Genomic DNA, 14014 nt, shown 5'->3' on the forward strand with positions numbered 1-14014 from the left:
TGTTTCAGTAAAAATAGTTTTTAAAAAAAAGGTACATTGGTTAGCTCAAGAGGAAAGTTTCTAATAATTCTAACACTCTCAAGCTTTAACTATACATAAAATAACAACCTGTTCTCATTCCCAGGACGTTAAACACTCCTGTTTGTCTGAGCCGCTGGGCCTCACAGGCACGCACAAGGTGGCATGTGTGTTGCGACGGAGGATCTATCTCATGGTGCTAATAAAAGACCACTTGGCAGCACATTTAAACACACGGCGTAATCAGCATTTTTCAAAATGCAGGATTCATGTTGCGAAGGCCTGTATCTCGACATAATCGAGTGCTTTTTAGCACCTTAACTGAAACGTGAAAGAATCACAGAACACAAAGCCACCCATCCATCTCCCTAATGAGGGTTTTAGAGAGGACTGTTATAGGTGTGACCAGAGCTTAAAGCATAATTTATGGTCCTGCAAATGCGTCTGTCTACATATGTGTTTCTGTTTGAACACCGTACTAAAAAATGTGCTCCTGTCCAATCTTCCGAAATCCCAAACTGCACGCTGCTGGACGCACGCGTAGGTCAAATGCTAATGACAAGGTTTGACGAGTGGGCTGGAATAGGGAGGTGAGTGACAGCGGAGTTCATTGGGAACAAGAAAAGCATGAAATTAACATTAAAGATCAAAACTTCAAGAGCACAAAACATACGCTGGAGCTCATTGTTTTTGACAATTGGTTCCTCTTTAGCTCTTTGTCTGTTAGAAGTTATATGTATGTGTGTGACCCACAGACCGGTTGTACCACATATTTCTGTACACTGCCTCCATCTGACAACAAACGCTCTCCGCAGGCAGACGGGCAGTCCGGACTGCTTTCACGCTGCCCCCGCTCAAGTATAAAATGCCTAAGCCTCCATTACACTCGGCTGCAGATACGGACACGACAGCAGGGTAAACATTCCTGTTATATTTCTTTGACATCTGCCGCCTAAGGCACCGACTTCAGCCCACGTGGTAATGAACCACACGCTTTTTCACACCTTGTCTAAAGTAACTTGCATGATTAAAAGTAGGTTAAATACCCTTAGCACCACCTCCACGGTGACAACCCCAACAGAGGTTAACAGCTGGGAGTCTCCATCGATCTTCTTGTAAAAGTGACAACTGACATCACTCAGACGCTAGCAGACTTGCAGAAAGTACAGCGCACATTTTAGTTAGGAGTGCGTGGGTGCCATGTACCGTGGCTGAGGCCTTACTCCAGCGTCTTTTATCTATCTGTCTATCTTTTTGTCATCTATTCTATTAAGATTTCATAAATGCAAAAATGCTGCAAAACAGAGGACGGGTATCTCTTGGCCTGTGATATTGCCGCAGAGAGGATGCCAAAGGCCAATTTGTGTGCATCTGTGTGACACGGTGATATCTGACAGGATGCCTGTATTTGACGCCCAGGGATGAGAATGTGTTGAAAATAAGCACCTTCACAGGGTGTCTATAGTGTAATAACAGGTAGAGAAACATCCACTGGGGTGTATTCACAATGCTTGTAATGTAGTCATAAGTTCTCAGTGTTAGTGTTTCACAGGGTGGTCAGCATTACATTATATTACTTGTCTCTTTACAGTGTTTATGCATCCCAAATACAACCCCAGATTTCCAGTCTTGGACCATTCAGCTTAAATCAACCCACAGCATGTGACTGTGTGTAGGTGTAATGTGTGTGTTTCCAGCAACTAAGTCTGTGACGACCTGTGAACGTGGAAAAGTGGGCGTTTTTCAGGTGAGCGTGAGAGCGATCGACTGCGTGTCTTTTGGTGTGGTTGTTTACGCCTTCGTGTTAATCTGACCAATCATTCTCCTCCAACTCGGAGTCATCCTCCGAGTCGGAGTATTCCACAGCGATGCGTCGCGACAGGATGGTGGCCACGTCATTTCCAACCGGCTCTCTCTTTGCCTGCTGCTCCTGCTGCTCCTGTACTTTCTTCAGCTGTATGCCTGCAGAAAAATATGAAGTGTTTTTTTAGCTACACAATTATTACACAAGTTATAAGACAACGTGAAAACTTATAAAAGGCATCGTTAAAAATAAATACATTAAAATAAATGTAAACATGTCCAAAGAGGACAAATTTACATCAAAAGGACACACAGGCGCAGTTCTTACCCATACGTATCGCAGCCAGCAGATCGCTGCGGGCGTCGTTGACCGCTGTGGTCTCAGCGGATGCGGCGGAGGACATCTTGTGCGTTGTGGAGTGGGAGGCACCAGCTGGAAGTGGAGGAGGTGGAGGACCAGGAGGAGGTGGAGCAGCCTGGGCTCCAGATACAGGTGGTGGAGGCGGAGCATAGCCGACAGCACCAGCCATTGGTCCGGGAGGCATCGGACCTCCAGGAGGTGAGGCAAAGGCCGTCTGAGCAGAAGGGATGACAGGAGCAGGAGGAGGGGGAGGAGGACCAGTGTTGGCATAGCCGTCCATACTGCGAGGAAGAACAAGAGAGTGAATAGAGTTAACAATAATTTCGTTTTCTGACACTTCTGTGACTTTTTCTTACATTTCCCTCCTTAAAAGTAAAGATGAGCATGATAACGTTGATATAATACAAATTTATTCAGCTCCGTATCAGTACATATCTTCTGGTGGGAAGCCCACAGTTTGAAGACCAAAAAATACTAACTCACTAGGTGGCAGCATTAGCTCAAACTTTACAAGAGTAGACTCAAGTAAGAGATTTGTGCTGGCTTTTTTTTAAGTATTTGATACAACCTAAAATATAAGAAGAAATTATAAGAAGAAAGTTTTACTTTATAAAATAAAATAGGGTAAAAGTCTTCTGAAGCAGCAAAATCACTTTCACTGGAGACCTGTGCCGGAACCTGAACCTGCCTAATGACTGCTGGGATAGCTTCCAGCTCCTCTGGGAACCGAAGCTAAATAAGGAGCTGAGTTGTGCTGGGATTTGATATTTATGTCTCATGTTTCTGATTTGTTTTCTCATATTTAAAGACTGCAGCTGCCCATGGGCCCTGAATGTTTTTGTTTGTTCAAAGTCTAAGTGTATCAGCATGTTTAAATTTACATTTTTTTAAAATGTAAAATAATGCAAAAGGATTAGCATTGGACAGAAATGTGAAGAAAATACTGAACTATTAGTGATATAGTGGATAATTAAATACAGCTTATGGCAAAATAAACTGTCTGGCCTACTGTATAGCGTCAGTAGTGATTGGGATGAGGTTCCTGCATATGCACTGTGCATAAAGTTTAAACATATGTATGCAGAATATTTTGTGAAGCTTTTTTGCTTATTGCTGGAAAACGCGAGAAAACTAATAAGCAGACGAATCCATTTACCTGTAGTCCACTGGTGGGAGAGACATAGAACCACCGTTCATAACCTCAGTGGGTGGAGGAGGCAGTGGGACGTGGTGGTGGTGAGAGCGGCCCAGTGTGCCACCCTGATAGGCCATCATGGTCCTGCCTCTGTTGTCGTGTTCCCCTCCTCCGCGTGGTGCGTGTCCGGCAGCCATCTGGGCAACTAGGGCGCTGGGTGGAGGGCCGGAGTAGGTGTGGGCGTGACCAGCATGGTTCATACTGTTGGGGTAGTGGTGCTGATCCAGCCCGTGTCCCCTGATGAGGAAAATATAAATGCAGCCTCATGCGTAAGAATAAAATGTGATGAAAACTAAGAGCACACTGGTGTTTGCTCATCTACCTGTTCTCTGGTGACATCGAGCCCTCAGAGGAAGCGCCTCTGTCCCGGTGTATGGTGTGTCGATGGTCTGGCCGCAGCTCCTTATCCAAAGCCATCATATTCCACTCCTGCCGACGGTTCCTCGCTTTGCGGACCTTCTTGACCTCCCTCTGTAGTGTCCCATCCACACAGCGCCTTTGCTCCTGGAAGAAAGAGTAAGCCAATAGGTTTTAGGTGATATTAGGTTAAAATAAGCAGCACTCTTTATTAAGAGTTGTTTAAGATATGAAAAATGTACATTTCTCTATCCATCAGAATCAGTTGGACTAAAAATACAATTTTATGTGGTATGTTTGGTTATCTGCCCAAGAGCACCTCAAAATGTAAAATTGCAAGAACCTGTGTTTGACACCCAAATAAATGCTTAATATTAGACCTGTCCTTGCACACTGTATAATATCCTCTAAGTCAATATGGTACCTTCTGCTTCCTTTTCTCTTTCCTCTTGTCCTCCGTGTCCTGCAGCATCTTTTCTTTCCACAGGTCAAAGAAGTAGGAGGGGTCTGTGTAGAACTTAAGCGCCTCCTTGTGGTCATCCCTACAGAGACGAACCCCGAGAAAGTCATGACGATAAACAACCGCCTTCTTATGCAAAGCCACGTTAAGTAGAATCAGTAAGTGTATTGATCCTTAAGATACAAAGAGATGATGGACACAGTGACAGCATCATTTGCTGGAAATGAGACACGCAAAGCTAGGAATACAGCAGATGCTGAGGCTAATGGAAGAAAAGGAGTGAAACTACTAATAGAGCTCCAGCTTTTTTTATCACAAAGAGAACATAACAGGAAACGACAGGATAAGGCAGAGCGATGCTGAGAGAATGGAAAAAAGTGAGCAAAGTGTGCCATGTAGTCAGGATTAGGAGTTAGGATTCCCACTGGAGCAAGACATGCTAAATATGTAATGCACACAAGTACTGAAAAGCACACTGCATAAAGGCAGTGACCAAACATGGTACGAAATAGTACCAATTCTGGTTTTTCACTCTTCATGTAGAAGCAAGAAAAAGCCAATGAAAACCTTTTTAAAACCACTGAATTAAAATCTTTTTTGGACTGACACTAACCAAAGTAAGAAAAATAAGAGTTATTTATTATCGCTTAAGCCCATCCAGCTGTTTGGGTGTGTTGTGCCTCAGCAACACCAACCTGTAAGGTGTTAGTATGTTGAGAGGTGGAGGCTTGTCGCTCAGGTTGTACATCTCTTTGACCGGAGTGGGAACGCTGCTCTTGGACACCACCTGCTGGTCCTGAGTGGTGGAGCTCTTGAAGGCCTTCCTCATGTTGATATCCTGCAAGGAAACTAAGAACACAAAAAGAGGAAAAGAGGACAAATGATTCATCATTGGAAGGACAAAAATAGTTTACAAAAGCCATTCAGTACGCAGAACATGAGATCAGCAGGACTTCACCAATGAATGATAGCTTAGTGTGCATCCCCCCACACCAGACTTCAACCCTGTGACTCACCTTCCTCCACAGTGGAGTCCAGCTGTGTGACCTTGACAGCCAGCCGATCAATGCGATCCTGGAGAGAGTTGGCACGCAGGTAGAAGGTGTTGGCCTCATTAAACAGCTCGCCAAATATGTCCTCCGCATGTTTGCCTGGGAAAAGAAAAAACAACAGAAGGAGAAAGGGAAATATGAGAGAGAGACTTTTAATCGTTACCTGGAGCCAAGAGAAACCCCTCAGAGACCAAAGTCCAATCAATACACCGGTAATGTGACACAACGTGAAACAGGAGTCTGCAGGAAATGGTGTCTTATACAACTCCATATAGCAACAATCCTCATGAATAATTGATTGTTAGCTGAAAACACGCAATCCAAACCATAATATGAATTCGTCTGTGTGGATACAGACGCTACAGTGACTAAAGCAGCTAACCAGGATAGTAAATAACACATTCTCTCCTGCCTCAACAACTGCTGTTACGTAATAAATAAGCCTCACTGTCAATGTTTTAAGTAAAAGTTGAGTACTGACTGCTCCATCTAAATATAAAGCAGTTTGCTTGTCGTCACCCATTTGATTTTAACAGGTCACTGCTGCAGATGAATATCCAGGCTCTCGCTGTACACATAACCCTCCTCTTTATTTCCATGCAGCACACTCCCTGGCTCAAAAATGGGGCAAACAAGGAAGTTCCAAAAACTGCAGTACCTTAAATGACCAACTCAGGCTGACTCAAAAATCCCCATGGACTCCCATGACTATTAAAAAAACTTTTGGTCTCTATAGCAAATTTGCGGCATTTGTTTTTTGGATCAAGTTTGATAGTACAGTGATATGACCAGCAAAATGAATAGTAGGATAATATGGTTTTGGCACCAACACGCACCTAGACGTCGCTTGAGGTTAATCAGCACTCTGAAATTATTTCTCTGCCTTCTTAGATGTGGTCCCAACTCTGCCAACAAGAACTCAAACTGTGCCACCGACATCCTGAAATATGTACAAAAGCGGCAGTGATACAGCTTCATCTCCTTGATCAAACCATAAAAGTGCCCCTGCTGAGCCTTCTCCTGAGAAGTGGATGAACTCAAAATCTTAATATCTTCCTTTTCTTGTTTAAAAAAATCAGGAACTGCTCATCATCTCTTAATGCTGACTTTAATTTTTTGACAGTGTGTTTTTGAGGATGGATTTTGAGCAAAAATGGAACATTTCACCGTGACCAACTCAACTGGACCTCTTTAGTGTGTTTGTGGTATGTTTAATGAATTAAATTCTAGTATATTATTCATATGTTAATTAGCTCTGTCTGTTCAATATTTATAGTTTATAGGTGCCACTTGGTGGCTGCACAGCAAGAAGGTCCTGAGTTCAATTCCACCATCTTTCTGTGTGGAGTTTGCGTGTTCTCCCCGTGTTTGCGTAAGTTCCCTCCGGGTACTCCGGCTTCCCCCCACCGTCCAAAGATATGCAGTTAGTGGGGATAAGTTAACTGGTTAATCCAAATTGCCCATAGGTGTGAATGCGGGAGTGAATGTGAGCGCAAATGGTTGTCTGTCCCTGTGTGTTAGACTGGCGACCTGTCCAGGGTATACCCCGCCTTTCGCCCTATGACAGCTGGGATAGGCTCCAGTGCCCCCCGCGACCCTGAAAAGGATAAGCGGAAGTGAATGGATGGATGGAGGTGCCACTTGCTAACCAAGATTGCAAGCTGATAACTCATGACTACACCTCATCCAAATATAGTCATTGTGGAAGAAAAAAGAATAGAAACCAATGATGCGGTGACTATGTCCATCTTTTAATACAGTCTATGTCAAATCCACAGCCCCACAGTGAGTCAGCAGTGTCTTTTGCTCCTTTTGGCTGGTGCTTCAGTTGATTGTTTCAAAGTTGAGAAGTGTCACAAAGTCTTGCTGGCCACGGAGATGTACGGATTTAGAAGTCACCAGTGGGATGCAATGTGGGACTGCTGGCAATAAAATCAATGCTACTGGTTGATGTTGTTTTAATAAATCCATGGTGTGAAAAAGGGTGGTCAGCCCCCATTTAATGAGTCACAGCTTCACTGAAGCCCACAGCTCTTTTTGAGATGCGACTGGATCAAAACAGTTTTGTTGTTTATGTTCTAACCTCAATTTACTTCAATTCAATTTAAAGAATCCAAAACATTTTCTCTCAGCACCTCAGGGAGCTAAAAGGTTCCTTTAAACCACCAACGGCAGAGAAGAGCAGCAGAGATTAGGCAAATTAGCCTGCCTACATGAACAAAAGCTGATTTTAGGACTTAAAAAAATACTACCAGGTTACATCTTTGCTGCCTCTATCGTGCTTTACTGTTTTCTGTCTATGTAAGAGCTGCCACAGGAGACGGTTGTATCAGCTTTTCAGCTATGAGCACCACCTTCCATCAAGGATGTGCAGAGGAACAGGCTCAGAAAACAGGTCATTTCTCGGGTTCCCTGCTTTGTTTTCACTCCCTGACTTTATTCACGTTCTAGTTCACTTAGCAACAATAATATAAAAAAGCCTGCATCACCTATAATTGATCAATTTCTGAGTTTCTTTTAAAGGCACTTGTTCTGGTTGTGTTGTTCAACTTGAGCCCCACCCATGAGTTTCCAGGGTCACTCTCAAGGTCTTACCCCAGAGCAGATACTTCCTCCTGCCACATATATGGCCCTGAAGAAGTCTGACAGGGGAGGTTCTCACTGTGGGAATGCACATAAAGGTACGGGACACACCCACAAACCGCCTGATGGAAAACTGCCTAATCTTAGCACAGAACTAATGGCTGCAAAAGGCCCTTCACTACAAGACTGTGGATCTGGGCAGTAGTGAAACAGAAACATATTAAAGCACAAAACAAAACAGAGCACCTCCGGTACAATTCCAATAAAAATATTTAAACATAAACACTTTGTAACATACAATGTGTGGTATGACAAACACAGACTGAGGGCTATTTCTGTCCCTCCCGCTGACAGGATGGGCTGCAAGAAAAACATTTAAAGGAAGGAAGAATCGCAGATCTGGCACGTAGAGCCCCGGTCAACTCTGACCCCTTCTGGGGATTCCTATGGACACTTATACACATGTGCTCACAAACACACACGCAGTGTCTGCAGATATCCCCCCACCAGGCCTGTTAGAGCATTTATATTTAACCCGCACAGCTGCTGTTGAAATACCCACTCCCTGTGCAGGAACTTGACACAATAAGAGACAGAGAATGGATTTGAGGTCAAAGAGATGAGATGTTAACATCAGAAAGGACAGTTTAAATTTATGCTGCTGAGTTTTGAAACAAACCTTAAACACAGTTGCCATGAAAGCAGAAGGCAACTGTGGATAAAGGGGGCAAATGGGAAAATAGCTGCCCTTTGTGCTGTTATAATGTAATGCAATAGAAAGCCAGCATATAATCGATATGAAACACTTCTATACACACACACACACACACACACTTACAGTCACATGTCCACAGCTATAGATAAGTTCATTTTTTGCGCGCCTGTCCAAAAGGATTACATTTCGACCCTCCGTGTTCCAATGTGAGGCTGCTGCAAGGCCGCTGTGAGCCCAGTGACCTCAGGCTCTATAACCATGACAACGGCCAAATCAATCACAGCTTCGGGATTAACGATGAAAGCATGTGATCTTGTCCCGTATACAAAGAGGCTACACACAGTGTGTACCATCGTCACGCTGAAATTAACGGGGTTACAGCCTGAGGATGCTTTTCATGTTCCCAAAAAAAATACTTGTATGCTTTTTTCTACTAGACTCTTTTAGCAGCCTTTTGTTTACCAGGATGGGCGTGCTAGTGTTGGTGAATGTGTCTGTGAATGTGTGTCTTACTCAGGCTGCTGAGCTGACGGATGATGGCGGAAAGCGTGTTGTTCATCACACACTCCAGCTCGCTGCCGATGCCCTCGGGGAGCGCCCCTCGGCAGAGGTGGCGCGGCTCGATGTTTCTCTTCACCAGCGGCATGGTGAGGCTTCACGCCGGCACGCAGACTGCAAGAGAAACAGAACGGTTTTAGACACAAACGCAGGTGAAGTGTCCCAAGTGAGGACATCAAATAAAATGCTGATCACTTTATTGATTACTACTTTGGTCGAAAAACATCAGAAGTTAGAATAGAGCCATAAGCCTGCAATGAACCTTAAATTCAGGGTATAATTTTTATGCATGCGTGGCAGTAAGAGATTGTATTTTGTTGTAAACTGTCCCTGTTTTTCCTATTCTTGCTCTAAAAACACAGCATTTTGAGATGAAAAACAAACAAAGTGTGGGTGGGCTGTTGACCAGAGAGCGATGACCGAGAGTGTGCCAAAGCCAGGAGACTTCTGTCGACCAGCACGGAGATTAAAGCATTAGGGATAGGAAGATACGGCGTGCCAGCTAATCCCAGCGCCAGCTTGTCACCGGCCCAGCTGGAAATCTGACACAACCAGAGATTCGTGGATGTGGTCAAGACCAAAAACAACAAATCCTAACACAAAACCTGCAGCAAACAAACACACCCGCATATCTTTCTCCAGATGCACTGCTTTCTCATTTTGCTTACACCCACCGCTACTCTGAACTTTAATTGAACCCTGATTGCCTCTGATCAGACACTCCGAGCCCTCTGTAGTTCAAAAGAGGAGAAATCCCAGAGCAGCCATCTTATCGTTGTCTCCTCCTGCTTCCTGTTTTTTAGGTCTAAGCCTGGCTCCTGTTTCCTGGTCCTCCTCCCTGTGTCACATCTCTCCATCCTGTCCAAACACTTGGCTAGAACAATGCAGCTATGGGAAGAAGCTTCAAGGAGGACAAACAGGGGAGACGGATGGAAACGTGCACAAACACTTGTTTCCAATGAAATATTTTTGTTTCAGATTTGCAAAAAAAAAAAAGGAAACAAATTATTCATTTTGATTCCAGAGTTTTTCCTTTGCAGATATGCCAAAAAAAGCAGGTTGAAAAGACACAGGAGGCCAGTCAGAAGACTAATAATAGCAAAAGATAAAGGGAACCTCACTAAAATTTAATAAAGACAGCATACTGGAAAGTAGATTTTCAAAAACTCATTAAACCATTAAAACTATAAAACATAGACATCCTATTCTTTGTCAATACTTATCTCACTGCTTTGCTTGCACTCCTTATACCTTTAATACAATAAATCGCCAAAAATACGAGCAGGAGTGCTATCAGTGTCCCAGCAGGAGGCTACTGTAATTGCAGATTGTGTAATTACAGCTGTTCACAAAGACAAGGACCACTTGTGTTCATCAAGGCCAATTCCCATCAGCAGACCGCTCATTTGCCCCCGTTTTTTTAGCGAGCGACCCCCTGCAAACCCCTGACAGCCTCGCACCGACGAGAGAAAACAAAAGGGTAAAATTACACCATCATGTGCTCCCACAAAAGGACCCTGAATAGTCAGCAAGGGCTGGTTTGGCACAGAAAGGCCCAGCTTAGGTTTAGCTTTGTACATAAACATTTTGGAAACGCGGCGCTGTCTGCTGCTTAAAAATGAGGTGATGCAAATTAGAAGATTGCATGTTTTTGCTTTCACTCTCTGACCGGCATGACAATCACACTGATGAAGCGAAATAATGAGGGACCGGGAGGGAGGAGGGTGGAGGGGACAGGAGGAGGGATGAGGCCTTGTGCTGCTTGTGGGAAATGGGGGGGGGGGCAGAAGCAAAAGCATGAGAGAGACACCGAGCGGGACAAGAGTGTGACCGAAAAGATCGAGTGAATGAGACTAAGTGTAAAAGAGAGAGATGTGACACAGCAGAGGCAGACAAAAAGTGTGTGTGTGTGTTTATGTGTGTTTCTGAGGGAGAAAGAGTGTATCGAGTAGGGGGAGGGGAAGGAACAGGGACCTCGGGGAAGCTGCTGAAAGGTTCCCAGGACAATAGAGCTCCGTTCACAGGGCAACAGCACTAGCTCTCCCATGCATCCTCCCCCTTCCACCTCCTCCTCCTCTTCAACGTTCTTTAAGGGCCCCTGTGCTCATGTGGTGAAAGAGTAGCAAGCGAGCGCTCCTCCTTCATCTTCCTCTCACTCAGGGAGGAAGATAGGAGTGAGAAATGGAGAGTAAAGCCTGCTCACAGCTGCAGAGAAGAACAGATCTCACTCCCACATCCAGTGTCTGCATCTTCTTAAATTATTACAAGACCCCATGCACAGTAAGTCAGTCACACAAATGGGTACAAACGCACCAGGTAGGTTCTCAAATGTCCCATTAGCTGCATGTAAACAGTCCCATCAGCTGTAAAAATGCCTCTGATCCCTTGATCCGGCACACTTTCCTCCTGCTACATGCCCACAACTGTACACACAGAGCTTCCAGAGGACTTTACTACAGATGTGCGAACTCCATTAAGAGCTGAAAGGGAGAGTCATTACCAATTTATGAACCGAGTATAGCTTCTTGTGTTGGAGGCTGTTCTGAATAATGCAACTTGGATTACGTCAGGTCACACTGCCCTAAATATGAATAAATATATATATAAAAATATATATATATTCCTGTTTTAGTATTTCTCAGAGGCACTCATGGTGAAACATTGATGGTGCCGTGCCTTGGATATAGTGAATCCTACTGGGTGAATAAAAGGCCAGAACATAAGGCTTTCTTTCATTTTTCATTCATTTACTGTTTAATATAATCTGATGACATCACACAGAGTTGTCTAAATTAATTTTGACATGTTACTGAAATATTAAAGGTTTTCTGGCACCCATCAAAGAAAAACCATCAGTACTGTGATTAAAAAATATATTTTGAAGCAGTATTATTTTATTTAAAGTGGGGTTTCATTTACTCACGTATGAAATACATTTCTCCTGTAATTAAATGACCACACATAACAGGAAAACACAGATCCATGGCAAGAGAATCAACCCTCAGAGGCCCATTTAACCCTTGAGAGTGTTTGTTTTGTACATATTTTTTTACTTAATAATTCACATGTGATTCTCAATACTTTTGCATGTTCAGGTTAACCACCCACGGGATCATTCTTACTTACTTCTTACTTCTTACTTGAACGCAAGTCAGTATAATCCAAAGGGATAATAACCCAATGAGCAAAGAGGCTAATTTATTTGTCAATTAAACAATTTAGATTTTATCAGGAATATACGGAAATCTGTGAGGACTACTTCATTATGCGAGATTTAAAGGCTTTTAGAGGCTGTGGGTTAGCACTTTATATTAACTAAGCATTTCTCACTTTGATTTCAGAGTATTTTATAGATCGGGTCACAGAAAACCAAACTGTCATCATGTCATTCATTATTTCATCTCTAACACTTTATTTGGATTACAGATTGAAAGAATCACGTGGATGTCACGCTGGACTGGATTAAATGCGCTATTTTGATGATTTATGGATTAAAATCCACCCACACAAACACACACACACTCCTTTTCTCCACAGACGGATAAGCGCACATTCACACACGCTCACACGCGCGCAGGCGTAAACTGATGGCAACCGCGATCAATCAGTGTTCCGCACCATCGCTTCCCGTTACCGATGGGCTGACCCACATCTGTTCATCTACCTCCGTCCCTGTGAGTTTTTGCACCGGTTCTAATGTGAAATTTAAATAGCTGTTTTTTTTGGCGTATTGGCGCCTAATACGCTGAACAAACCGCCGGTGTACCGCCAGCATCAATCATATGCTTAAAAAAACATTAAAGTTACCCTGTAATTGTTTTATAATATTCAGTGTTTGAGGCTTTAAGTCCGTTTATTATCCTCAAATCGGGGTCCGCTCCAACTGACCACTTAGCTAGCTCATGTCCAGTGGTCGACTTCTTAGTTTGGACTAATGAGACAAAAAATAAGCAGAAATACCCGCACAGATTTCACCATTATGATAAAGGGTGTTATTATTCGCTGTAAAAAGTATCATAAGGCCCTCACCAGCACTTGAAATATTAGAAGAAATCAGCCCGTCCGCATGTCCCGTTAGATACTCCTATTAGCTCTGCCATCCTGTGTCCCCCAGCCCGTCTGGCCACTCCGGGGAAAATCCTTTGAGGACGGGGGCACGCCCACGGACCATATTCACCAATCAGATGTCCAAGAAGAGGATTTAGCGTTTGATGGACGTTAAAGCCAACCAATGGCTTCTTTGATATATAATGAGTGACAGGGAGACTCCCCCGCTAGATAGCCGTGTTGAGATGGAAGAGGGCGGGGCTAAGGTTGGGCGTTGCTAAACAGCTTAACGAGCATTTTTTCCTCCCTTTCACCTATCCGGGTCTGATACTTGTCAAAATTAGAGGTGCTGTAATTTATCTTCTACTCTCTCGGTGATGTGTAGACTTGTAAATAACCTAAAATAACACCTAAAAACTAAAAAACTTTTTAAAAAATGTATTTAAAAAAAACAACGAGATAAAGCATCCTTTTCGGGGTTAGTGAGATTCTCAGATTGATGCTGAGGATGGAGAGTATTGTATAACAGAACAAAATAGCTAGGCCAGCATCCTGCAGGAAGCGGTTCAGTGAGGACTGGCTATACTTAGATCAGTGGTTCAGTCTCTCAGGTATGTTTGTGGAGAAAAACAGCCATCAAAGCAAAAGAAAAACAAGGATGCAGAGAACTGTCTCTTTTCTGTAGACAGGATTTGGTGAACTAAAAAGGGGAGTTTCACTATATAAACTGCACATCTATTCCTGGATAAAGCCTAAATTTATTAAGCAGCTGCTACTTTGTAATAAACACATAATTTAGACAAATATGTGACCAAATATGGGAATTTATGCTAGTTCATATGGACCTCTGAGGCAAAAGAACTCT

At 43.5% G+C, this 14014-nt stretch overlaps 1 protein-coding gene across 1 annotated transcript; it reads right to left on the reverse strand.

Annotated features, from left to right (window-relative positions):
- Positions 1-17: 17 nt before the first annotated feature.
- wasf3b (WASP family member 3b) lies at positions 18-13242 on the reverse strand. Its single transcript, XM_084939304.1, has 9 exons — positions 13132-13242; positions 9058-9216; positions 5211-5345; positions 4890-5043; positions 4159-4276; positions 3700-3881; positions 3339-3614; positions 2150-2463; positions 18-1980 (listed from the first exon to the last, which is right to left on the reverse strand). Exons 2-9 carry the CDS (start codon positions 9188-9190, stop codon positions 1823-1825), a joined length of 1470 nt encoding a protein of 489 aa, XP_084795430.1. The 5' UTR covers positions 9191-9216; positions 13132-13242; the 3' UTR covers positions 18-1822.
- Between the last annotated feature and the right edge of the window lie 772 nt (positions 13243-14014).

This window comes from Perissodus microlepis, chromosome 9 (genome assembly GCF_051167445.1).
Source record: "Perissodus microlepis isolate ML-2025 ecotype Zambia chromosome 9, ASM5116744v1, whole genome shotgun sequence".
NCBI classification, from domain to species: Eukaryota; Metazoa; Chordata; class Actinopteri; order Cichliformes; family Cichlidae; genus Perissodus; species Perissodus microlepis.